At 35.3% G+C, this 27,318-nt stretch overlaps 1 protein-coding gene across 13 annotated transcripts in view; it reads left to right on the top strand.

Moving 5' to 3' along the window:
* Positions 1 to 27,318, top strand: part of TANK (TRAF family member associated NFKB activator) — a 150,371-nt gene that overhangs the window by 46,864 nt on the left and 76,189 nt on the right. For 10 of the 13 annotated variants that reach the window (XR_016394148.1, XR_016394146.1, XR_016394147.1 and 7 more), the window contains exons 3-4: positions 7,698 to 7,809; positions 8,922 to 9,040. Coding sequence is in view for 9 of the 13 variants with exons in the window: in XM_089916769.1 (XP_089772895.1) it covers positions 7,698 to 7,809; positions 8,922 to 9,040 (231 nt within the window). In the remaining 4 variants the exon portion in view is untranslated. The remainder of the gene's footprint in view (positions 1 to 7,697; positions 7,810 to 8,921; positions 9,041 to 27,318) is intronic. The other 3 variants (XM_089916764.1, XM_022569850.2, XM_022569853.2) reach the window with 1 other exon arrangement.

Below are 27,318 nucleotides of genomic sequence, written 5' to 3'. Positions count from 1 at the left end.
TGGTTGAGAGTCCGCCTGCCGATGCAGGGGACACAGGTTCGTGCCCCAGTCTGGGAAGATCCCACATGCCGCAGAGCGGCTGGGCCCATGAGCCATGGCTGCTGAGCCTGTGCATCTGTAGCCTGTGCTCTGCAACGGGAGAAGCCACACAAAAAAGTCTATATTACTAAAAGAAAGAATGAGAATGCGTATGTGGTAATAATTAGCAGTCTTTGCCATATCTTGTGACTGACTAGTTAAGTTGCCTAGGGAGTTTCAAATATCACAAGATTCCACAGTGTGGAATTAAATATTAAATCAGTTTTATTATACCAAGTTGCTTGTCACTCATTTCTGCCACTGTCCTGTGGGAGAAACCAAATATATTTTTAAAAGACTTAAGTACCCTCTGTTGTTTCTTTGACCAAGAGAAGAATCTTAATAAAGTAATAAAAACATCTGAAAATTTAAAAACTGATTGCCAATTTAAAAGTCAGATTACCATATTCATAAATGATTAAGTTACAGAAAACTTCCTGCGTTTGATCTGCTTGTCCCCAGAGCCTTTGTATTATGTAATCAGAAAATATCTTCTTGTTGAGAAAAGAAGTATTTGTCTCTTCTTGCCCAGTTCTTGATTAAAAGAGAAATATCTACAATAACTTGTATATAAAGGATGAAATTTTCTTAATTCTAAAGTAGTTCAGATGGTGTGCTATAAACTGCTTTTTCTTTGTACTGATAAGTAAGTTGAAGGATATAAAATATTTCAAATCATCCTGTGTGCTAAGCAAAGAGCCTTATTGACTAACCAGTGGGTATAAGGTGAAAACCTCAAATAAGACTAAATTTATGCTGTCTTTTTATCATAAATTACAGTTCTAAATGTTTTTCTGACAATAAATGTAAAGCCATAAGGATTGTGCTGTCAGATTGCTTTATTCTAGAGCTAGTCTTGACCCATGTGAAATGTAAACTCTCAAGGCTTATGTTACCTATAAAAGCTTGTAAAACATGTTTTAAAGGAATGCATAAAGGCGTAACATGCCTTTATTTTACGTACTACTTTATTTTAAAATGCCTTTACTTTCACTTAAGATGTGAATGGCCTCATTATTGTTTACTACTCTTCCTTTTTACATTTCTTTGCTCCTCAAAACATTTATCTTGGTGTAGAGTGTCGGTAGGAATAAAGTAGTTCACTCTTTTTTTTTTCTACTGAAGCTACTGGTATTAGAATAAAGGTGCTTCTGGCTGTTTCTGATCGAAGGCTTATTTCTTCTATTGTACATTGTGAGTACTTTGCCATAAACTTGTTTTCCACCTATTAGAATTTAAAATGTTTGTATCCTTTGTTCCAGGCCTTAATTTTCAGAAATATGTCCTGTCAAAACTTTTAGGCAGGTATGCTAGGATATATATTCAAGAAGATTCATTAATAATTAGGAATATTTAAATTATGATACCCATTCAAAGATTATTTTGAGCACCGCTCAATGTATTGTATCAGGAACTGCTCTAAGTTACTGGGTCTACAATGAGCAGCAGAAATGCTCCCTACTTCATGAAATGGTGGCACAGACTAGTTAAGCAGAGACTAGTCAAACAGTCCTGTAAATGTAAAGTTTCAAACTCTGATAAGTACTAGGAAGAAAAGTAAACTGCTTTTAAAATGTCTGTTAGGGATTTGACCTAATTTAGAGAAGACAATTTTTATGAAGTGATTGTGGAAGGACAAGGTTGGGGGGCTTTCCAGGTACAAGCCCCGTTGGCCTAAAGAACTGAAAGTATAAGGGAAATAATGCAATGAGAAGAGTCAAGGGCAAGACTTTGTAGAGTTTTAGAGGCCATATTGAAGATTTTTGGTTTTTTATTCTATAATCAGTAGGGAGCCATTTAAGGTTTTTTGGGGGAAGGGGTGGGAGGAGGAAAGAGTGGGTCTTATGATTAGATTTACATTTTGCAAAGAACACTATGGCTACAGTGTAGAGAGTGGATTGGCTGATAGATTTAAGAAGAGCAGTTAGGCTGTTGCAGTAGTTCATTAATGTTGGATGCTTGAACTGTTATGTCTACATTGGAAATGAACAAGTGGATAGATTTGAGAGTATTTAAGATTAAAATTGACACTTGGTGATGGATTGGCAATAGAACAAGTAAATGTCAAGGATGGTTGTAGCTTTCTGGATAAATAGCGGTGCCATGTACTGAGAGAAGGAATACTAGAAAAGGACCGATTTGGTGGGGTTGCAGGGGATTTGAGGGGTTTGTTAGTTGGAGGGAGGAGATCATCGGATTTGAGTAAGTAAAATTTGAAATGCTTTTTCAGGAGCACTTGACCACATAGATATAGAGTTCAAAGGAGGGTTCTGCTAGAAGGAGAATTTGAAAGTCTGGGAAATAACCAACCACTGGGAATGAGATTGCCTGAAGGGAGAATATATAGCAAAAAGAGGACCTTGGTAGAGCTAGATAGACTCACATGAGTCTAGCCATGGTGCTTATTTAGGGTCTTGGGCATTGTGGTCAGGCAAACCTGTATTCAAATCCCAGCTCTACTACCTACTGAGAAACCTTGAGCAGGTTATTTTGTAACTCTTTGTACCTCAGTTTTCTCATCTATAACATGTGGGAAATAATCTCAGAAGGTTAGTTTAAGGATTAAGTGAGATAGAGAAAATAAAGCTCTCTAATTTCCGGAGCATAGTAGTCAGTGAAATGATCATATGATGATAATGTGTTGATGAAAAATTTGGTTGCAAAACAGTTCACATTTTAAAAAAAAGATACATACACATGTACACAGAAGTTTTGAAAGGGCAAATGCCCAAGTGTCAGTAGTAATTACCTCTGAGGAGGAAAGGAGAGCAAAGTAAAGGAAGAGACTGTCACTTTTACTTTGTACATATCTGGGGTTTTGTTATGTTGGTAATGGTGGACATTTTGTTGTTTTTTGCATTGTTTTCAACAAACGTGCTACTTTTGTAGTTTTTAAGGACAATTTTGTTTCTTAATCATTTCTGAGCCTATTTAGTCTCTTTGTAAACTTTGAACAACCAGAGTTTGTTTTTTTGCTTGACAGAATGTTTTTGATTCAATGGAGATACCACACTGATTTCTTGAAGAAAAGCTTCTGAGTCCTAGATTACAGTGAACTAGAAGGACTGAGAAACTGGCTTAGAGCATGGGGTGGTTGTGTGGTAAGTCTGGTGACAAATTGCCTATGTACAGTGATAATCAGAGCTTTAGTTAATGGACATATGCACTACATGCTATAGTAACAGATATTATGTGGAAACGTTGTTCATTATTACAGGAAAGTAACTAATGTTTGCAAAGAGCTTATTATGTACCATAATAAACAATCTCCTTCAATCCTGTAAGTAAATATTATTTTCATTTCAAAGTGAAAGAAACCAAGGCTCAAAGAAGTTGAATAAATTAATCAGGACCACAATGCAATATTGTAAAATAAAAATAGTTTACCATTTGGCATGCAGAGAAATTGGTGACAGCACTGTCACTTAATAGTAGATAATCAGATTGATAATCTGATCTGTCAAATTGCAGATCTCCCAGGTGAGTCTTGGTATCAGGAAGGTGGGAGAGGGCAGGGTTTATAACTTCTTAGTTATAGGAGAATATAGCAGAGAATGGTTTAGCAATGAGCTGTGTAAACTATATCTCTGAGTTTTTAATCCTATACCGTCTCTTTTTTTTTTTAACCTAAAATTGAAGTTGGTTTTTAGTTTACCAAAGTTTCAAGATAAGACAATTAGTTTGTGTCTGAAGTGTTATGTATTGGAATAATTAATATTTAATTATCTTCCTTCATGAACTGTGGAGCTCCCTATTGAGAGCTTTTGTGGTAGCCAAGCAAATCCTTCAATAAAGCTTTTGTCCTCTTTGTTAATCTTGGAACAGTTTGAAAGGTTTTTAAACCAAGGCTTTTTCTTTTAATCCATTCAATATTTACTAAAATTTTTATTCTTTCTATACTTAGAGGAAAAGAATGGTATGTCTCAGAATATTGGGATTAGTTCTTGAGGATGAGAAGAGATAATGTTTGACCTATTTAGAGAATTATGGATGACTTAAGGACACTTGAACTTTTTTTCCCATTTAGGAAATACGTGCTTTGGAAATGAAAAATGAGAATTTTCAGTATCAGCAGTAGGAAAAAATTCAATTTATAGAACTCTATATTAATATTTATGAAACCCATGAAAACTTGAGCAGCTGTATGTCCAAAATTATAGAGAATATGCTGCCTTAGTTTTGAAGATGGATTGAAATTTTGCCTGGATAAAGGGACATTTCTTAAGATAAGCTTTTTGCTTTATTTATGATAGTCGAGAGTATGTATGGACAACCATTTTTAGTAAATTCAAGATGTGTACTGTATTTAATCACCATTGTTTTAAGTTTTGCTTTTGAACACTGAGAAAGAATACAAAGTACATTCTGGCACCAAGTACCTAAGTACCTGTTTACCTCTTTAGATGCTGATAGACCACTTGTTTTGCTAGTCTTTGGAACTGGAAGGAGTGTCAAATACACAGAAGCCAGAGTCATCTCGGCCAGATGGTGTTTGATACAGATGGATGGTTAGTTGTCATGCAGATCTCCTAGTTGGTAACTTGTTGCTGCCATCTGACTCAAAGAATCATTCACACACACTGGCTGTCAAAAGCATCTTCTCTTCTGTCTGTTTTAGCTGTCATGTCTGTGCTCTGTACAGAAGTGTTGACAAGACATTGCTGTTGTACATTTTCAATGTGGTTGTTAGTGATTTTTCTGTTTTGTTGGGTCTTTGGTAGTGCTGGAATGTACTTGCTTTTTAATTGTACTGGTTTTTTTAAAAAAAATACTGTGACAGTGCAACAATTATCTGACCTTTTAAAAAGACTTTTCAGATAGTAAGTTTGTTGACATCTGTTCAGTGAACAAAAGCATTTACTAAAAAGAAAAAAAAACCAAACTTCTTGTTCCTGTTAGTTTCCAAACATAGCAAGTAAACTGAATTCTGCTGGTTATTTCCCAGTTTGATACAGTATCCCCTTCTGGACTTCCCCTCTCATAGCCTTGTGGTCAGAAGCTTTATACTATTTTCTAAATATGTATTTTCTCTTCTCAAATTAGTACTTTTTTTTCTGATAGTATAAGCTTCCCTTTTTTTTCCAAAAAAAGAAAAAGAAAATCTTCAGACATGGCCTTTTTTTTTTGCATCCATCTTCTGAAACTTAATTTCCTTTTGTCTTATTTACCTACTGACCTACTGTCTCTATTTTTCCTATTTTCCTTATAGAAATGTAAGCAAAACCTTATCTCCATTCCTTCAGGTTACTTCTGAAGGCATATCTATTTCTCTTATATTTCCTTATAAAACTTAGTTTATTTATTCGACTAATATTTATTGAGCATCTCAGTGTGTGTTAGGTACTCTGCTGTACTCTGGAGATGGGGTACTCAGGAGAAAATAGTCTCTGCCCTTGAGGAGGTCATAGTCTAAAGGGAAGTCATACATATAAACATTTAGGCTAGACTACTGTAATTGATATAATGTAAGTATGTGGAAAGAACAGTAAAAGAACATGGGTCATTGCTGTTCTATTTCCCCTGCTATACTTCCAGAGTATTGGTTTTTAAATTATTACAGAATTTGCTTAAGTTTATAAAGTACTTTGTTAAGTTGTTTAAGAAATAGTTCAAAACTTCAACTTGAAATTATTGTTGATCTATAGATTTTTTTCCAGCTAATGAAAACATTTTCAGCATTATTCATTTATTGTAATATGTTATATGCAGATGTGCTAAAGTATATTTTTAAGCCAGAAACTAGAAGATGAAAATTACCTGGCAGAGGCTTTCTGAGTTGGTTCCAAAAGAAAATACAAGTCATTTGTTTTTTCATTAAGGTTGGGGGAAAATATATAGTACATGGAGGATGGACTGAGGCTTGAATAACTTATACATTTATTCTGGGCCCGTCTCTAACTTACTAAGTTTTTTTGTACTGGTTACTTAATGCTGGATAGTAGAATATATATAGCTCTCAAAGAATAGTGAAAGAATGGGTAATTTTTCGTTGATATTTATGAAAAGCTTTGAGTTCTTTAGAGAAAGTTCTAAATACACAGAAGTAGATAGTACAGACTGTAATATCAGTGTGTTTGCTGATTCCTCAGCCCTGGTGGCTCTGTGTAGCCAGGTAAATTTAAAGTATTACAGAATTTGCATTAGAGGTTTAAACCCTTCTTACAGTCAGCCTACCCACTCTTTCTAGGGGCTTGGATGTAAGTTTATGTAGGAATAAGAAGTCTTATTTGGGGAAGCCTGGCCCTCGACTGGAATTTGGTATTCAAGGTTCTGTTCTCAGGCTCCTAGTCATAGGACATATGGTTCAGACAGATTCAAAAGACTCATTCTTTTATTCATTATAATAAAATTTACTTGGATTTTCTTTTAATTGGATTCTTTATTTCTTTTATTTTTTCAATAAGCCTGTACTGAATTCCTCCTATGTGTAAGTTACTTTGCAGAGTTCTATGGGAGTATCAAGTTATATGATACTACCCTCAGGCAACATGCAAAGACAACACACCACTTGGGTTATTTACCAGCTTTGTCAGTTACTCATGTTTGAAGTGTAATACTTATAAAATTTCACCTTTTATTTGGGAAAATGTGGTATTTTGCTTTCATTTCTTAAGCTGATTTACTTTGGGAATCTAGGAACAGCTGTGTATATAAAGAACTTTAGGTTTATAGATCTCTGAAAATAATAGAGCTTCATTAATTTTGAACCTTGATTAAGTATCAATTCAAAATAGTATATTTAGTATCTATTGAAGGACAGTCCAAGATTATTAGAACCCCATTTCATATTTCAAGGAATTTACAATTTAGTCATTTATATGTTCTTCTAGTGATAGAAATTGTTAAAGAATTCTCTATTATTTTTTGGTCATATATTTTTCAGACTTCGTGTTAATTTGATAATTGTAATGGAACGTTTTCAAATTTCGGGTTTGCAACATTTGTATCCTCTAATGCAAACTCGTGTTCTTCTTTCATTGTTTAATTCTCACAGCCACTGCAATGAAATAGTAAGGTGAATGGATTAAAAATATAAGGGAAATTGTGGTATTTAAGATATCCACTAGAGATTAACCATGTGCTCTCTTGACTTCTTAAAACTTAATCTTAGAAGTTTCTGATCAATGTATTTTATAATTTGTACATGTCCTTTGATTTTCCTAGTGTTTTAGCTATAGCTACTTCCTTTGTGTTTTTGTACTCTAAAAGTAAATTCAAAAGTGTGTTTATTTAAAAGACATGAAATCTTCACTTTTTAAAGTTAGTGGGTATTTTTATAGAATAACTTTAATATCCATTTTGTCATTCATGCTTTTTTTTTATTATTAAGGATTAAATTCTAAATTATAATTTTTATCCAAGGAACTATACATTGAACTCTTAACTGAAATTTCTTTAAGAAGATTTTTAAAATTTTACAGTGTTTAAAGCGTTTTAAATCACTTATGTGTAATGATTATAAATGCATTATTGGATCCTATTTTTAGCTCATAAATAAATGCTCCAGTACCTGGGAAGTGGCAATATGGGTAACTCATATCTATATGTAATTATTAAGGGGCAGTAAATGTATGTACATGTCTGTCAGTAAATATCAGGCTAACTGGTTTTTATGTCAGCAGACTGAGAACTATGAGCAGAGAATACGTGAGCAACAGGAACAGCTGTCACTTCAACAAACTATTATTGACAAGCTAAAATCACAGTTACTTCTTGTGAATTCCAGTCAAGGTATGTTCATGTTAAATTTTTATTTATTTCTTAAACCTCTGGGAGAAAAGAAAGATGGAAGTTAAGTTTTTCTATTTTATTTCTCCATTGTTTTACAGTAGTTCTGATATTTTAATAACTGTGGTACAGTTATGTTTATTTAAGAAATGAACAGTTGCAGGAAATGGGAAAATGGACATTCACATATATTATCTGGTGGAACTCTTAAGTTGATAAAACTTCCTAGAAGACAATTTGTCAATAAATAGCAAAAGCTTTTAAAATGTCTGTGCCTTTTAAACCAAAAATTTAAGTCCTAAGAATATATCATAAGAAGATATTTCTTTAAGTACTCAAGGTATATATGCAAGGATGCTCATCACAGTATAATTTCTAATAATGGAAAACTAGAAATAAATGTTCAACAGTTAAATCACAGTCATTTGTGTAGTGAACAGCTATGTAGCCAAGAAAAGTGATAATAGGTGTTCAGTTACAAACATGAGACATATTCATGACATATGGCAAACTGAGCAAAGCAAGATAAAAAATAAATGTAATTTTATCTATGCAAAAAAAAAGATTCTTTTGTGAATTTATATGTATTGGAAAAGAAAAATTCTGATAAAATATAAACCAAAATGTTAACAGGAATAATTCACAGATAATAAAAACTGTGGGTAGCTTTTATTTTTTTATTCTTTTCAGCATGTCTGCATTTTCTCATTTTTTAATAATAAGCATAGAGTATTATGCAAATAATTATCATAAACAAGAAATGCATACCTGAAAATATGACTTAAATAAAAGTTTAATTACATTGCTGATGATAAGATACAAAGAACATACTTCTAGTTTTCTAAATTCTACATATTTTATATACTACTGATACTGGAAGAGTAGGGGTTTTGTGCGTTTAGTGGGAATGAAAGTAAAAAAATATGAATCAAATATGCCAAAACCTAAATGGGCAAATTGTCAAAGTAACTATTATCTAAAGAATTTTTTAAATTCATAGTTTAAAATCTCTACTCTTTAAAATTAGGGATTTGGGTTTGTATTCTTTTTACTTTTCCAGGTGGTACCAAAAACAAGGATTTCCCACTTATGTCTAAGAGGTTTTTGTCTTACAGATAACAGTTATGGCTGTGTTCCCCTGCTTGAAGACAGTGAAGCAAGGAGGAATAATTTGACTCTGGATCAGCCACATGATAACGTAAAATCACGAATACCAAAAGAAAAAGAATCAAAGGTAGACTGCGCTGCCAGTTTATTCCCTAAAGGAAATAAATGAGAAATCGGGCTTCTTGAATTATTTAGTCAGTATTCTGTCACATTTGGGATGGGCAGGAACGGTGGAGAAAGTGGATAAGATTCTTTTCAACCCTAACACTGCTGTTGCAAGAATCAAAATTTAAATGGTGGTACATAACACATCTTCCCCATTTTATTTTCCTGAAATGGATCCACCACTGGAATTCTAAACAGAAGTTCTCTATATACAAACAAGTAACTTACATGTTCCTAAATATATTTGAAGCACTATTTCCAAGTAAAATAAAGACTTAAATTTCCTATTTCCTAGTATTCTCTTTTCTATCTCACAGGTGTTTACCAATGAAATAAAAGATTTTACATAGAAAGAAATAAGATAGTAAGACACAGATGATTCTGGGCTAGAAAATAGCATTCTAGTTTTTTCATTTGCCTGTGTTTAATTAAAAAACAAAATCCGCCTAACTAGCTTAAGCAAAAGTCTTCATTGAAGCAATATAAAAAGGAATATTGCATATCTGCAGAGAGATGTGTACAAAGATGTTCATGGTACATTGGTTAGAAACAACCTAAACATCTGTCAGTAGCAGAATGGTATATCCTTACAATTAAACATTTTAGAAAAATTAAACTAAATATTTATATATTAATATACCTAGATTTCAAAAACAATGTTGAGTAAAAAATGGAAATTTCAAAATGAAAAAATGGGAATAATTTATTTAGATTTTTTAAAAATATAAAACATTATGACATCATTTATAAAAATATAAACGTGTAGTAGAAGTATAAAAACGTATGCAGGAAGGGTATTCTTTAGAAAAATGAAGGTGGGGAGAAAAGAGACTGATTCTGGGAAAGGAATAAAGAGGGCTTCAGGTATATCTGTAGCTTTTCTGTTTTTAAAGAGAAGTTCTGAAGAAAATATGGCAGAATCTTAATGCTCGTTAAATCAGGGTGGTCGAAATACAGATGTATATTGTATTATTCTCCATGCTTTTCTGAATCATTGGAATTTTATGTTTAAAAATGAATTTTTTTAATGAGATGAGTTGTGTTTTAGTGAGATGAAACAGCTCTTGAGTGAAATAATATCTCCTAACAAATGAGGACACTTAACAACCACAAGACAATTAAGTCAAGGGTGCTATATTTATTTATTTATTCCCTTCTAAATCAGGTAGGAGATTTTAACTTTGTGTGTCAAGGTTATTCAGTTACTTATCCCATAACTAAGACTATCTTAACTTGTTTTTATTTAACATCAAATCTGAGAAATCCAGTTTGACAGTTCCCTATAAATAAAAATTTTAGAATGAAAAATTCCCTACAGTATCTCCCAGTTCATATTTCTTTATTTAGAATCATTATTGGACTTTTATTTGAATCATTCAGCTCTCTTCACCCCCACTGCAATTTCCGTTTATCTAAAACTGCTAGTAAACACAAGAAACTGTGCCACTGGAACATGTTCAGGTTTATTTTGCAAAAGACAAAATTCAGAAACAGTGATTCTGAGTGTTAGAATACAATTTTGTGATAGAGCCTATTATAGTACATTTTAAAATCATTGAACTACTATAAAATGCTGACATAAATTTAGTGCTTAAGTAAATAACATTTGCAGACCATTTTCCTGTTTCAGAGACTTCTAAATGTCATGATTTATCATCAATTTTTAGTCAAAATTCTTATATTTATTCCAATTATAACATTTCTCTGAAAATAATAAACTATCTGCAGCTCAAGTACATAGAAAGTATTTTTGAAAGTAGCAGTCTTGATTAGAACAAAGGGGATAATGTGAAAGGCTCTAAGATATATTAATAATTTAGTTTATTTTGAATTTGGATAATTTGTCATTATGAAAGTTTTAGAGTTTGTCAATTAGTGTTCAAAGAGAACCTTCAAACAGATTTCTTTTTTAAATTATGTTTGTTTTAATTTTGTAAGATATCTTTATGTCTCAAATATATATATATCTGAACAGCTGGGCTGAAATTAAGTGTAAGTAACAGAAATCATGTCAAAGGTAGCTTATTTCCAAAAAATTAATAATGTTGCATCAATTATAACCTTATTTGTTGACAGACCATAAGAGGGAAAAATATAAAGCTCCAAGTAGGAAATAAATCTAAATTCAGTGAGTTCTCTTAATTATCTTTACTAACAGGGGAAAGATTTATTTGACAGCTACGTATTTAACTCTTTGAATAGCTCATCAACTCAATCTTTTTGTACTATAATAAAAATTAGCAGTTTTATATTTCAGTTTTCTAATCTTCCTTTATATATCTAGAGCCAAAGTGCTAATGAGCACTAAACATATAAAGGATTAAAGAGAAGAAATATATTCTAAAAGAATGGATAAATTGGATTTATTGAGTATTTAAGAGCTGGCTATATATGCGTTACAAAAATTAGTCCTAATTTAGAAAAATACTGGCCAATTGAAATTAAAATCTTTTCCATTGGCATATATGTTGATCGAGCTAATTAAGTTATAATTAAATACACTTTTAGGTAATACAATTGAAATCCTTTCCTGAAGGAGTTTGATTGGCATGGATATCATTAAGGTTTTTCCAAAATGAAAAAATTCCGTATTGGTTGCTTGCAATTTTGTCAAAGTATGCATGTATACACAAGACAAAACCTAGAAGGTAGTATGCAGAAATGGCTAAGATAATGGCACAATTTTCTGTTTTCAATATGCTTTTATTTTATTAGCCTTCTCAAAAACTAATTGATTTTATTTTTTTTACTGAAATATAGTTAATTTACAACATTATGTTAATTTCTGCTGTACAGCAAAGTGACTCAGTTATACATATGTATATATTCTTTTCCATTATGGTTTATCATACTGAATATAGTTCTCTGTGTCATGAAAAACTTAACTGATTTTAGAAATTACATTCCCAATCAGTTGGCCTAGCCTCTGTAATGAATTAGTGAGTTAATAGAAACGTTTTGAACCAACAACAGAAGGAGGCTACTGCTAACCACTCACAGTCCTTTCCTCCTCCTATTTGGTGGGTAGTTTGAGAACTGTTTACCTTGTTTGGGACTTGGATAGGTTATTTGAAAAGGGAAAGACCCCCAGACATTATGGCAAATGGCAACTATGGCTGCCTTGGAAAATGAGACACATAGAGTGGAGGAAAAAGGAATATGTTGAGGGAAAAGAGGACCTTTTAGAAAATTGTATTTGAGAAACATGAAACGTATAGTTTAGTTTGTTCATAGAAATCCTACACAAAGAGCGTGCAAGAGTCCTTTGATTTCTAAAAGGACATAAAAAAGTCAAGGTCGCAGAACCTGTGTCATTGGATGACCCTTAGTATTCTGCTTGTAGTTTAGTGACATTAGAGGAGAAGTACTCAGTTTAATGGAAAACTTGAGTTTCACCTCTTGTACACCACTGTAGTTTGTACAGTATTTCTTGTTGAGATAGGATTCATTGTATTATCTATCATATAACAAAGTACCGGGCTTCCCTGGTGGTGCAGTAGCTGAGAGTCCGCCTGCCGATGCAGGGGAAACGGGTTCGTGCCCCGGTCCAGGAAGATCCCACATACCGCAGAGCGGCTAGGCCCGTGAGCCATGGCTGCTGAGCCTGCGCGTCCGGAGCCTGTGCTCCGCAACGGGAGAGGCCACAACAGTGAGAGGCCCGTGTACCGCAAAAAACAAAAAAAACAAAACAAAGTACCCCAAATTTACCCCAATATATAGCAACAACTATTTATTAATCACTTTTTGTGGGTCAGAAATTCAGAAGTGACTTAGCTGGGTAGTTCTGATTCAGGATCTTATGTGATTGAAGTCAGAATGTGGCCAAGGGCTTCCAGTCACCTGAAAGCTTAACGGTGGTTAGAGGATACACTTCCAAGATGGCTCACTCCAAGATGGCTGTTGGCAAGATACCTCACCACATGGGCCTCTCATCACAGTGTGCCAGCTATCTTCCTCAGAGTAACAAAGAAAGAGATCCAAGAGAGCAAGGAGGAAGCCACAGTGCTTTCTACAAGCTAGTCTCTAAAATCACACCTTTGCTTCCACTTTATTCTGTTCATTAGAAACAAGTCACTAAGTGCTCCAGAGATAAAATAAGTTCTTCTTGAAAAAAAAAAGATTATCAAAGATTTTGTAGACATACTGTATTTAAAAGCATCACAGGGGGACTTCCCTGGTGGTCCAGTGGTTAAGACTCCGCGCTCCCAATGCAGGGGGCCCGGGTTTGATCCCTGATCAGGGAACTAGATCCCACATGCCACAACTAAAAGAGCCCGCATGCCACAACTAAGACCCAGCACAGCCTAAATAAATAAATATTTTTAAAAATAAAAATAAAAGCATCACAGGGATTGTTGATTGTGGTATACAGAAGAGGGTACCAAAAGATCAAGGGTGTGCGTGGGGGCAGCATAGTACATCATTTACCATATGATAAATATTAATGAGAGTTAAAGGAACCTGGCAGAATTTAATAATGAATTTGACTCACCTGAATCCTATTGTTATTCATCTCAGAGGAAAGAAATAATCATAGCTTATTATCTTGAGAATAATTTCAAAAATTCTAATATGAATATAGACTTTCCAGAGGAGATTAGCTGAGCAGTGCTTTAGAGCACCAAGAAACTGTCGCATGTTATTACTTTAAAAGTTAAAAATTGTAAGAAATCAAATAACACAAAAATGCATACACTTATTCTTGGCAAAGACTACTATCTTGTTTGCAGGACACCATTGTCAGACATAGTAACATATGTCATGATAGCAGTTATTATTTAGCAAATTTTATATTTTAATATAAATACAAATTCTGAGAAGGGATCGAACCCAGGCCCCCCTGTAGTGGAAGCGCAGACTCCTAACCACTGGACCGCCAGGGAGTTCCCCTGGATCATTTTTATGATCTTGGAAATGAGATTTTTTTATAATACGGCTCTGGGAACCACTTCAGTTGCAAACTAAATGCTACCCTAGGCGTATAGGGTGTGACAAAAGATTTTGTCACCTTTCTATCCCTTTTTTTGTGTGGAAGTTATACAAAAGTCTAGAGTGTTTTGACACAAGAAAATATAGAGAGCAAAAATGTAGAATACATAAAAGAATTTAGTGATGTTGGTAAATTTTCTTCACTCATTCATTCAATAACTCTAAACTGCCCTCTGATTTAATAACCAATATAGACGTTATTGAATGTTATAAAGTTTTTTCAGATTCTAGGATCCGAGATACAAAGTATATATTATATGAGTTTATTTGAACTTTTAATTATTTAGAGACCATGTGTTCATGTGTATAGAGATGTTTTTATGCTTTATTTCTGATTTTCTATATATAATTTATTCTTTATACATCTTTTTTCATCTGAGTTATATGCTTTAAACAAAAGTTTAAAAGTACAAAGAATGGGGCTTCCCTGGTGGCACAGTGGTTGAGAGTCCACCTGCCGATGCAGGGGACACAGGTTCGTGCCCCGGTCCGGGAAGATCCCACATGCCGTGGAGCGGCTGAGCCCGTGAGCCATGGTTGCTGAGCCTGCACATCCGGAGCCTGTGCTCCGCAATGGGAGAGGCCACAACAGTGAGAGGCCCGCGTACCGCAAAAAAAAAAAAAAAAATACAAAGAATGCAGTTGTTACTGAAAGATGCCAGTTAGACAGTTGGCAAATTTCTAATGTAGCTATCATTGTGATTAGATCAGCAGATACATGGTAGCTTTGAGGAGCAGGAAAGATTTTATAGGTTTAGAATAGTAAAACAGTAATGGAGCTGTGGAGCTGCCATCAGTGCTAACATTAAGGAAGTAGGATGTGCTGTACCTGTCAATTGCAAGTAAACATAGAAGCTCTGATATGTTTGAAGAAAGCTGATGTCTAAAAATTCACTTGTCAGTCAGTTAGACAAGTTTTTGGGGTTTTTTTAACATCTTTATTGGAGTATAATTGCTTTACAATGGTGTGTTAGTTTCTGCTTTATAACAAAGTGAATCAGCTGTGCATATACATATATCCCCATATCCCCTCCCTCTTGCATCTCCCTCCCACCCTCCCTGTCCCACCCCTCTAGGTGGTCACAAAACACCGAACTGATCTCCCTGTGCTATGCGGCTGCTTCCCACTAGCTATCTATTTTACATTTGGTAGTATATATAAGTCCATGCCACTCTCTCACTTCATCCCAGCTTACCTTTCCCGCTCCCCGTGTCCTCAAGTCCATTCTCTACATCTGCGTCTTTATTCCTGTCCTGCCCCTAGGTTCTTCAGAACCATTTTTTGTTTGTTTGTTTGTTTTTTTAGATTCCATATATATGTGTTAGCATGTGGTATTTGTTTTTCTTTTTCTGGCTTCACTCTGTATGACAGACTCTAGGTCCATCCACCTCATTACAAATTACTCAATTTCATTTCTTTTTATGGCTGAGTGGACAAGAAGTATTTATTGAACTCCTTCTATTTTCCCAGTCTTGCTAGTCCTTGATAGGAATACAAAAAAATAAAAAAAAAGAGTAAGATCTTTCCCCTTTAAGGAGCTACAATCTGGTTGGGGAAACAAAATTTGGAGACCCAAAGCAATTAGCAAGCAAATTAAAAGACAATGTGAAGTCCTAATTACATGACAAAATGAAATCCTAATTATCATTTTATGGTACAGATAAAACATATAGGACCTTAATTTAAAAATAAAAATTCCCAGTGAGCTGAAGGTAGGCTTGATCAGGCACTCAACATTTAGTTTAAGTAGGGGAAAGAAGACAAATTCTTAACTTGCTTATGTGGTAGTATGTGCATAGATATGTAAACTTAAATTTTGTGCAGCATTTTAATAGAAAAAGAATAATCTCTAGGCAAGAACCCATATTATTCCAGGCTACTTTGGAGAACATTAAATAAACTGAGGGTTTTGGGGGCTTCCCTGGTGGCACAGTGGTTGAGCGTCTGCCTGCCAATGCAGGGGACACGGGTTCGTGCCCTGGTCCGGGAAGATCCCACATGCCACGGAGCGGCTGGGCCCGTGAGCCATGGCCGCTGAGCCTGCGCGTCCAGAGCCTGTGCTCCGCAACAGGAGAGGCCACAACAGTGAGAGGCCCGTGTACTGCAAAAAAATAATAAGAATAAAACTGAGGGTTTTGAAAGAGCAATTTCATTTACTATAACTTTTTTAAATTACATAATCATGACTTCAGAGGAGAGAGTGCTTCTTTTTGTTTCCTTATTCTTTATTTTTGTTTCTTTATTCTGTAGACGGTTCTTCAGTGAAAGGCATTTGCCCATGGTGTATTCCTCCAGTTATTATATATGACAGTTTTGGCAGACACTGTATGAACTTTAAGTTGTTCTGCTGTCGGCCTTCTGTAGCTTATAAAATCCTAGCCTCACAAATCTAGGTCTTGGATGACATCTCCATCCTTGAACTGTTCCTATCTCATATACTCTGGACTTCAGGAGCACCACCCACTTAGGGATCTCCATCTGAGTTTCAGGCCCCCATAGCTTCTTTCAACATCTAGATACTTTCTCTGTTGCAAGTCTCTTAAACTATATTTATTTATAGGCTAGGTTTATTGTCAGGTACCTGGTTTTATGTACATTGTAAATGCTTTAAAATAGAGTATCGTGTACAGGTATATGATAAAAACACCTGTTTTTAAATATGTTTTTATTATTTGAACAGAAGTTAGAAATTATATTATTAGTCAAGATATGTAACTATCAAGTGATTTCCTTGGCAAAGTAAAATATGGTTTACATTACCAAAACACATAGTACCTTTCCTGAGAGAGGAACTTTAAAAAAAATATGACTGCTTATGTTCTCACCTTTGTATTACTCACCTTTGTAAAAAACAACAAAAAAAATGTATCCCTATATTGCTTTAAGGCTCGATTCTTTCTTTTCATCACCTCTTATTAGATAGAAATGCCCATTGTACAATGGCACATGACAGCCTAGCCTGGGGATTACAGAGGATTGGAGAAAACGTGTGTATGTAGCAACTTACCTTCTTGGTCAGAGCAAATGTCCCATTCCCCCTGGTTTTGTTTTTAGAGATTGGATCAAATATACCTTCTTTTTATATGTAACACTTCTATATTACTTTTCTCTGGAGATTAGTCTTTGTTTATAGACTCTCTGGTAGAATAATAATTAGAAGGAAAAAAGTTATTCAACAAGTTTATTCATTAAAATTCATAGTTTTCCCCAAGGTGTCATAATAAATATATCACAAACTCTAAGAAAATTGATATCCAAATCATTTTAATGTTTACATTGAAGCTTCTGTTGTAGAAATTGTTTCCAAATCTGAATTATTAATTCATACTCTTTCCTGTTTTGAGTCTCTGGTTTTGTTTTTGTTTTTTTTATTGAAGTATTGTTGATTTACAATGTTTTGTTAGATTCTGGTGCATAGCAAAGTGATTCAGGTATATATACATATTCATTCTCATGTTCTTTTCCATTATGGTTTATTACAGGATATTGAATATAGTTCCCTGTGCTATACAGTAGGACTTTGTTATTTATCTATTTTTTATATAGTAATTTGTATCTGTTATTCCCAAATACCTAATTTATCCCTCCCCCACCCCCTCTCCCCTTTGGTAACCATAAGTTTGTTTTCTATGTCTGTGAGTCTGTTTCATAAATAAGTTCATTTGTGTCATATTTTCGATTCCACATAGAAATGTTATATGGTATTTGTCTTTCTCTTTCAGACGTACTTCACTTAGTATGATAATCTCTAGGTCCATCCATGTTGCTGCAAATGACATTATTTCATTCATTTTTATGGCTGAGTAGTATTCCATTGTGTATATATACAACATTTTCTTTATCCATTCATCTGTTGATGGACATTTAGGTTGCTTCCATGTCTTGGCTATTGTAAATAGTGCCACAGTGAACATTGGGGTGCATGTATCTTTTTGAATTATGGTTCTCTCTGGATATATGCCCAGGAGTGGGATTGCTGGATCATATGGCATCTCTCTCTCTTTTAGCTTTTTAAGTGACCTCCATACTGTTTTCCGTAGTGGCTGCAGCAATTTACATTCCCACCAACAGTGTAAAAGGGTTCCCTTTTCTCCACACCCTCTCCAGCATTTGTTACTTGTAGACTTTTTAATGATGGCCATTCTCATCAGTTTGAGGTGGTACCTCACTGTAGTTTTGAATTGCATTTCTCCAATAATTAGCAATGTTGAGCATCTTTTCATGTGCCTGGTGGCCATCTTACCTATTCTTTGGTTAAATGTCTATTTTGGTCTTCTGCCCATATTTTGATTGGGTTTTTTTTTTTTTTTTCTGTTACTGAGTTGTATGAGCTATTCGTATATTTTGGAAATTAAGCCCTTGTTGGTCACATCATTTGCAAAGATTTTCTCCCAGTCTGTAGGTTGTCTTTTCATTTTTTTTATGCTTTCCTTTGCTTTGCAAAAGCTTATAAGTTTGATTAGGCCCCATTTGTTTATTTTTGCTCTTATTTCTATTTCCTTGGGAGACTGACCTAAGAAAACATTGGTATGATTTATGTTGGAGAATGTTTTACCTATGTTCTCTTCTAGGAGTTTTATGGTGTCATGTCTTATATTTAAGTCTTTAAGCCATTTTGAGTTTATTTTTGTGTATGGTGTGAGGGTGTGTTCTAACTTCATTGATTTCTATCTAGCTTTCCCAGCACCACTTGCTGAAGAAACTGTCTTTTCTCCATTGTATATCCTTGCCTCCTTTGTCAAAGATTAATTGACTGTAGTGTGTGGGTTTATTTATGGGCTTTCTATTCCCTTCCATATGTCTGTTTTTGTGCCAATACCATGCTGTTTTAATTACTGTAGCTTTGTAGTATTGTCTGAAGTCTGGGAGGGTTATACCTCCAGGTTTGGTCTTTTTCCTCAGGATAGTGTTGGCAATTTTGGGTCTTTTATGTTTCCATATAAATTTTAGGATTGCTTGTTCTAGTTCTGTGAAAAATATTGTGGGTAATTTGATAGGGATCACATTAAATCTGTAGATTGCTTTGAGTAGTATGGCCACTTTAACAATATTAATTTTTCTAATCCAAGAGCATGGAATATCCTTCCATTTCCTTGAGTCATCTACAGTGTCCTTTATCGGTGTTTTGTAGTTCTCAGCTATAAGTCTTTTCACCTCCTTGCTCACATTTATTTCTAAGTATTTTATTTATTTTTGGATGCAATTTTTTTTTAAATAAATTTATTTATTTATTGGCTGTGTTGGGTCTTCGTTGCTGTGCGCGGGCTTTCTCTAGTTGCGGCGAGCAGGGGCTACTCTTTGTTGCGGTGTGCGGGCTTCTTATTTCAGTGGCTTCTCTTTGCTGCAGAGCACAGTCTCTAGGCACACGGGCTGCAGTAGTTGTGACACGCGGGCTCAGTAGTTGTGGCTCGTGGGCTCTAGAGCGCAGGCTCAGTAATTGTGGCACACGGGCTTAGTTGCTCCATGGCATGTGGGATCTTCCTGGACCAGGGCTCGAACCCGTGTCCCCTGCATTGGCAGGCAGATTCTTAACCACTGCGCCACCGGGCAAGTCCCCTTGATGGGATTTTAAAAGGGATTGTTCTTTTACTTTCCATTTCTGATACTTCATCGTTAGTGTAAAGAAATGCAACAGATTTCTGTATGTTAATCTTGGTGAGTCTCTGTTTTTTAATTTAATACATAATTTTAGTTTTTGCTTTGTTATTATACTAGAAATAATTTTTGAGGGGAGAAGAAAATGAGAAGTGGCATATCACTTTTTAAATCCTCTTCCCTGGCTTCTAAGAAGATTTAAATAGCTCTAATATGGTATTTCTCCCCTTATTTCCCCTTTCTGTACCCTTTCTCACATTTCCCATTTTTCTTTTTTCTACTCTTCTCCAGAGCCCACTAAACAGAGTTACTGTATTCTGTTCTTCCGTGATTTATCTTGACCAAGGCCTGAAAGGCTATTTTTTCAACCTCAGTAGGTTGGGGCTAGCCCTCCAAATCAATCTAGTTTCTCTTATTAATATATTATGATCTGTCATCCTAAAAGTTCTCAAAATCTGTTTTAAAGATATTTGTTTCTTCATACTTCCCTGGCGGTCCAGTGGTTAAGACTCTGCGCTTCCAATGCAGGGGGTGAAGTTTTGATCCCTGGTCAGGAAACTAAGATCCCACATGCCGCATGGCGTGGCCAAAAAAAAAAAGATATTTATTTTTTGGTTATAAATGCTTTTTGCATTTGATCTGTTGTGATATGTTGTGGTGGGTGGTTTGGAGGGGGGGGTTGTGGGGGGTTTTTTTTTTTTGTTTGGTTGGTTGAATTACATGAAGAAAATCCAGCTTCACACAGATACGTAGTTGGGAAAGGGAAGAGTATTTTAATAACCTTTTTAGAAATTGTAGATATTTTCCTTTGATACTATACCAAAACTTGGCAAGTGGTAATTTCTTTGTTAGCTGCAGTATGAAAGCTGAAACCAGTGAACTCTTCTGGTACATTAAAAGCCATTGGTCTGTCTTGTACTTCGAATGCGTCTTTTACTTATGTATGATTTTGTAGCATCATGAATTGGTCATTTGGAAAATACCGGTTCAGGGAGCTATGCACAGCTTCCAAATATTGACTTATTTCATGATATAATATTTTAACTCACATTTAACATCATCACTGATCTCATCAGAAAAGTCTTTATACTGGGCAGCTGTCAAGATTATTATAACAGAAGTTTTCCAAAATTTACACTTGAAAACTTAAATTTTTTCGTAAACAACAAATCTTTTCAGTTGTTTTCCTTAAAGTGGGAAGCTAGCTTCATTTGCTTTTGCGAATATGTCTGAATAACCATAGCTTGCATGATAATCATGCTTTCAAGTGAAAATGGCATTCCATTAAAAAAGTGACTAGTTCAACCTGCAGCTCGAACACTTGCACAAGTGTTTTTCCCCCTGTACTTCAGTATGAAATAGAAGTCCTTTGTGTATATTTCACATTTTGTCACACAGAATACTAAAGAATGTTAGCTTGGGATCAAAATTCAATAAAGTTAACAGTTTTTACTGTGTCATCATCAAGGATATTCTTAGGTGAAACTGGCTTCCTTTTTGATCGAGTATACGGCATTGAAGAATACAATGAGTGCAGTTTGGTAACATGGCCTTGGTCATACTCAGGCACCAGCAGTTTTACTCACCATTGCTTTTGTATCATCAGTATAAATGCCAACACAGTAAAAAAAAGGCAAATAATATTTAATACTATTGTGACAGTTGTTGACCCCATGAGTTTCAGGGTCTGGGGTTTGATTTTACCCTACCTACAAGCTAATAAGTTATAACTTCATGGATGCTGGAAGAAGACATGAGGCTCCTGGATCAGAGTAAAAAAGGTCTCTGTTATTTATAGAACAGCAAGCAGCTAGAGCATTATATTTGCATTGGTCTCATGGTGGGGGACACAGGGTGGACCCAAATGGATGCCTGCGCATGCAAAGGGTTGCATTATGCTGTTAAAAGATGGTGTGGTGCCTGATGCATTTCTTGAGCTATTCCACAGAACCCTAGACTTGTGAAATGTTGCATAGTATGTATTCTTCGTGTTAATTTTTAAAGGCACAAGAATGTATTATAGGATCCAAAATCAACAGTAAGAAAACTACTTAGCGGGAATTCCCTGGTGGTCCAGTGGTTAGGACTCCACACTTTCACTGCTGAGGGCCCAGGTTCAATCCTGGTTGGGGAACTAAGATACCACAAGCTACGTAACGTGGCCAAAAAGAAAAAAAACAAACAACTACTTAGCTTCATTTTACCATAGAATCTCTAGCTAGCACTTTTCCCAATATTGTATTTTAACAACTCTTATTGAATTTGTAGTCCCCTTTAAGATATTGCTAGAATTTGATGGGGGAGAGATGGGGAGGACATACCTAATTTATCATTTGCACGTAATATGCTGTGTTCTTTCAGTGTCTTTGTTGCTTGCTTAAGGCACTCTTGCCATGTTATGAAAGCTTTTTTACCTGAAAGATATTTTTTCTTTGCCAATTAGACATCTTTCCATACACTTGATACTCGGCTCTCAGATAAATAGATAGATCCTAGAATCCTGATAAAACTATTGTAAGGTAGTTTCCAGGCATTCTGTAAGTCATTAAACTATGATTTTTTTTTTCTTCTCTGATAAGTTCCTTTTGGAAAACCAAATAATTCCGAGATGGGTTTTGTTTTCTCTCTCCTGTTACGCTTATCAATAGTGGTGTGATTTTTATATTCCTTATTGGATGGGTTTACCCACCGTTATTACTACATCTAATTGCTCTTAACTATTTAACATTAAGGCAGCATGTTTCCCTCTACATTTCATCCAAATAATGATGTGCAGGAGGTCACTGACTTGTCCAGATTCCCTGAAAGTGTCACCTAGAATGTATTCCTGCTGGATGGCCAGTGGCCACAGTAAATGTTGCTTTCCTTCTTGCTGCTGCTGATTTGAACATTTTCTCTTCCTCCTCTTTCCCCATGCTGCAGCCACAGAATCCCTGTTCTTGTCCCCGGCTCTTGTTTCTCATCTTGTCCTGAGGACAAAGTGAAAACTTTTTAATAAAGCTGAATCTAAAACTCTCCCTTCGGGACTTCCCTGGTGGCACAGTGGTTGAGAGTCCGCCTGCCGATGCAGGGGACACGGGTTCGTGCCCCGGTCCGGGAATATCCCACATGCCGCGGAGCGGCTGGTCCTGTGAGCCATGGCCGCTGAGCCTGCGCGTCCGGAGCCTGTGCTCCGCAACGGGAGAGGCCGCAGCAGTGAGAGGCCCGTGTACCGCAAAAAAAAAAACCCCAAAAAACCCAAAAACTCTCCCTTCTACTTTTTTGATAAATGTCCATTTCTCTTTTACATGAAGAAGATAATAGATCTTTATAGTTAGTTGTTTTTACTAAGTTTTTTCTTGGCAAAGTAAAAAGTTGGTAGCCCTTTATCAGACCCCTAGTTTTGTTTTGAATTTTGCTATTCTAGGAATGCTTAATCTCAGTTTCTTTAAGGTTTTATCTTTCCCTAAGATTTTTTTATTTTAAGGAGAATGGCCTTGCATTAACAAAGGAAAATGAAGATTAGAAGTGTGAACCAGATTTGAGGAAAAGGTGATTGGGTTTTTTAAAAATTTTTTTTAATATTTATTTTTATTTATTTATTTATTTATGGCTGCATCGGGTCTTCGTTGTGGCGCGGGCTCTTTGTTGCGGCGCGTGGGCTTCTGTCTAGTTGTGGCACGCAGGTTCCAGGGTGCGTGGGCCCTGTAGTTATGGCACGCAGGCTCCAGGGCGCATGGGCTCCATAGTTTTCGTCACGCAGGCCCTCTAGTTGAGGTGCATGAGCTTAGTAGTTGTGGTACGTAGGATAGTTGCCCCACGGCATGTGGGATCTTAGTTCCCTGACCAGGGATCAAACCCACGTCCCCTGCATTGTAAGGCAGATTCTTTACCACTGGACCACCGGGGAAGCCCCTGATTATGTTATATTTTAAAATGTGGTGCTCTACAATAGACAGCAGAACAAGTGAAAATATATTGGATTGAAAGAGAATTGAGAGTGGCTATCAAGAGAGAGGGTGGGCCTGAAGATACTTTAGGAAATGAATACTCAATAGACAACACGAGAATGAACAATAAGAGAAAGGTGTATAATGAGGGAAGAACAGTGTACCCATGTGTGAACCTTAGAGAATGCCTACATTTTTAGTCTAAGAAGAACAGGGACCAATGAAAACACCAAAACTCAAAAAGAAAACCTAAATATTATACTGGTAGCCAAAAAGGTATCAAGAAGGAGGAGCTGCTCACTACTGTGAAGTACTGTCACTAATGGGAGATTCCGAGTTTTCTGTGGTTTTGTCCTGAGGGTGGCCACAATTCCAGTGGCTAAAATTCCAATTGAAAGCCCACCACCATTCTGGCTGGAAGAAGCAGAAAGGAAAATGGGCCCAGAATAACCACAGTCACCAGAGAAGGAAGGAGCCCCATAAAGGAGAGAGCCAGAGAATGTAAACCTGAAGTTCTGTGTTTAAACTCAGCCCGTCTCTGGCTCTCCCTAAAACCAAGGATGTGTGGGCAAACTGAAAGCAGTTTGCAGCTGAAGCATAAAGGAATGAACTGAGATCTGAGCTGCTGCTCTTCAGAGGAGTGACAGTTTGGAGTCTGAGTCTAACCAACTTAATTTCCTGCAAAAACAAAAACATCAACACTCTTTGGCACCATATAACCGAATATCTCCCCAACATAATATTCACAATGTTCTGGGTACAGTCCAAAATTATTCAACATATGGCGAGTCAAGAAAATATGACCCAGTTTCAAGGGAACAGATACCAACCCTGAGATGATGCAGATATTGAGATTATCAGACAAAGATTTTAAGTCAGCTACTATAACTATGCCCAGTCATCTATCAGGAGGTAGTTAGGAAGGCAGGAAGAGAACTAAGGTTTCGAGAGGATAGCATTAGCAGTAAGGTACTCCACTGTCATGCTTTGTCAAATGGTTAACTTTTAATGACAAGTCTGAGAAATACTTAAACTGTGAAATTCTGGTTAAGAAGCTATTGCCAAATTGCCTCTGTTAACACGTAAACTGGTTTGGCAGAACTTGAGTAAGTCTATCTAGGGTGATTTTGGGGTGTAAATTTCTTCTTGGACATTCTTGAGCACAAAAAGGGCCATACCAAAGGCCATTCCCCAGGCAGTATTTAAACATCAAAACTTGGCTTATAACTATGCCTCACTGAGAAATATATTTGTTGTATTACAGACAGGTTTTAGAGTCTTAAAAGTAGTTTGCATTGGTGCAATGTGTAAATGTTACCCTTCTGTATCTTCCTCACCATGCTAGGTAACCCTACTACTTCACTTCTCTAGCAGTCGGGACCTGTAAACTGAGACGTTAAGAGCCTGAGGCGGTAAGGCTTGGGTTCCAGTTGCAGCTACTCCACCTACTAGACTGTAGACAAATATTTGATCTCTCCAGACCCTTAGTAACTATAGTGAACTTTAAAATCAAATTAAAGTACTTAATTCACAAGATTATGTGGATTTAGTTAAATAATTAATATGTGCAAATTGCTTAAATAACAACTATTTTCATGAAGATATTTTCTGTTCACCATGGTAGTGGTATGACAAAAAAGTAGTAGTTAATGAAAAGGATTTTCCCAAATCATTTCATTTTAAAGTAGTGTTCAGAGAAGGGGTGAAGGAAGTATGGGAAACCTTACTTTTTAAAATTAGTCACTTACGTTATTTTTCTATTTTGCATGAAAAGGCATTCCCACAATTTGATATTTCTTCCTATTAAGAAAATCAGAAAGATAACTTTTTTTTTAATGTTTTATTGTAACATTGAATTGATAGAAGTTTTGGGGGATTTACGTTAAACCAAAACCTTGTAAAGAACTTGGAAGTAATTGGGATATTTAATTTTATTTTTATATTGTTTATTTTCTTGCCTCTTCCTTCAGAACTCTGGGATGGATCCCATTTTGCCCTGGAATTGTTCCCGCACTGGCAGTGGATTTGCCTAGCACACTGTGTCATGCGGAACAGACAAGGCTCCTAGGATTTGTGTTCCTCTTGCTTTTCTAGATTTTCAGTAATATTATTGAGGGTGAGAGAACCACAGATTTCACATGGCCATAAGTTTTTATAAATACAATTTCTGTGTATTTTTTTAAATTACCTTTTGTCCTCAAACTTCTTTTTTAATATGCTTTTATATTCTTATCAAATCTCTTGTAACTTTTTTCTGTTCCTATTTTCTACCTTAAGCTCTTCACTTTCTCAGCCCTTTTTTCACTTTCTCCCTAATTCAGCCATATTCAACGCTTGACTTCACTGTAACATTTTGTTTCAATATATCTAAAACTGGTAAACTTAACCTCAGTTTCTCCTTTAACATTTCATTCTTAGTTTCAAAAATCTAAGTGATACCTTATTTTCACTTTCTTTTTCCACTACTCATTTTTTCTTTTTCTGTAGTAAATTTTATTAAGTTAGTATTTATAACTATTCCACAGTTTATATTCCCTTTACTAATCCATGCCATCTCACCTGGGCTAACTTCCTGGTTGACATTGTTCCAAGTAAGAACGTAGCTCTTTTCTGTTTTAAAAGCGTAATCTCAGAAATGAAATCAAATATTGGCTACACTCAGTTGCCTGAGCCACCTGAAAATAAATATTCCTTTTGCCTGAAAGGATCTCAACTAAATTTTAGAGAGAATCTTTGATATGAACCCTGGAATAAAGCGATAGTCATTGCTATAGGTTAAATATGTATCATTGAAGACTTACCACCTTTATTCAGTATTAGCCTTTTAAAGTTTAGATTCTGGAAAAAAAAATGGAAAAAATAACTAAGAGGTTGTTTTATCTTATATACCATAAAGAAGAGAACGTTTCTGTTTTTAATTTCCTTTTGAAGTATATGGCTTCAGGCAATCAAATAAATTGGTACAATGTCAAAATAAATAAATAAATAAAGTTTAGATTCCTTCCATATGAGAGGTATTAATGAGTTTGAATTGAATTATCTTTAAAAGTTCCATAACTCAATTTAATTTTGCTGACTTTAGTTGCTTAAAATTTTTAAGAAAAAACATGATTCTGATTAAAAATTTTTATTGCATTTCTTCTTCTCCCCTAGCTTTTTGGAGCTATAAATTGACAAATAAAAATACTATATATTTACAATGTATAGCATGATGTTTTGATACATGTATACATTATGAAATGATTACCACAGTCAATCTAATTAACATATCCATCACTTCACATGGTTATTTTTCTTTTTTATTGTGGTAAAAACATTTAAGATTTATACTCTTAGCAAATTTCAAGTATACAATACAGTAGTATTAACTGTAGTTGCCATGCTATGCACTAGATCTCCAGAATTTATCCATCTGCATGACTGAAACTTTGTACTTAACATCTTCCCACTTGCCCTACCCCCCAAACCCTGGCAAGCACCGTTCTACTCTGCTTCTATGAGTTTGACTTCTTTAGGTTCCACATATAAGTGAGATCATGCTATATTTGTCTTTCTGTGCCTGCCTTATCTTATTTTACATAACATAATGTCCTTCAGGTTCATCCATATTGTCTCGAATGACAGGATTTCCTTCTCTTTTAAAGCTGATGTGTTCGGCCTTAAAATGTGTGTGTGTGTGTGTGTGTGTGTGTGTATACACACACAATATTCTATTGTATATATACC

Source organism: Delphinapterus leucas, chromosome 8 (assembly GCF_059928025.1).
Source record: "Delphinapterus leucas isolate spDelLeu-1000000601 "Yukka" chromosome 8, BTC_Dleu_Yukka2, whole genome shotgun sequence".
Taxonomy (NCBI): Eukaryota; Metazoa; Chordata; class Mammalia; order Artiodactyla; family Monodontidae; genus Delphinapterus; species Delphinapterus leucas.
This window is presented reverse-complemented; position numbering and strand designations above follow the sequence as displayed.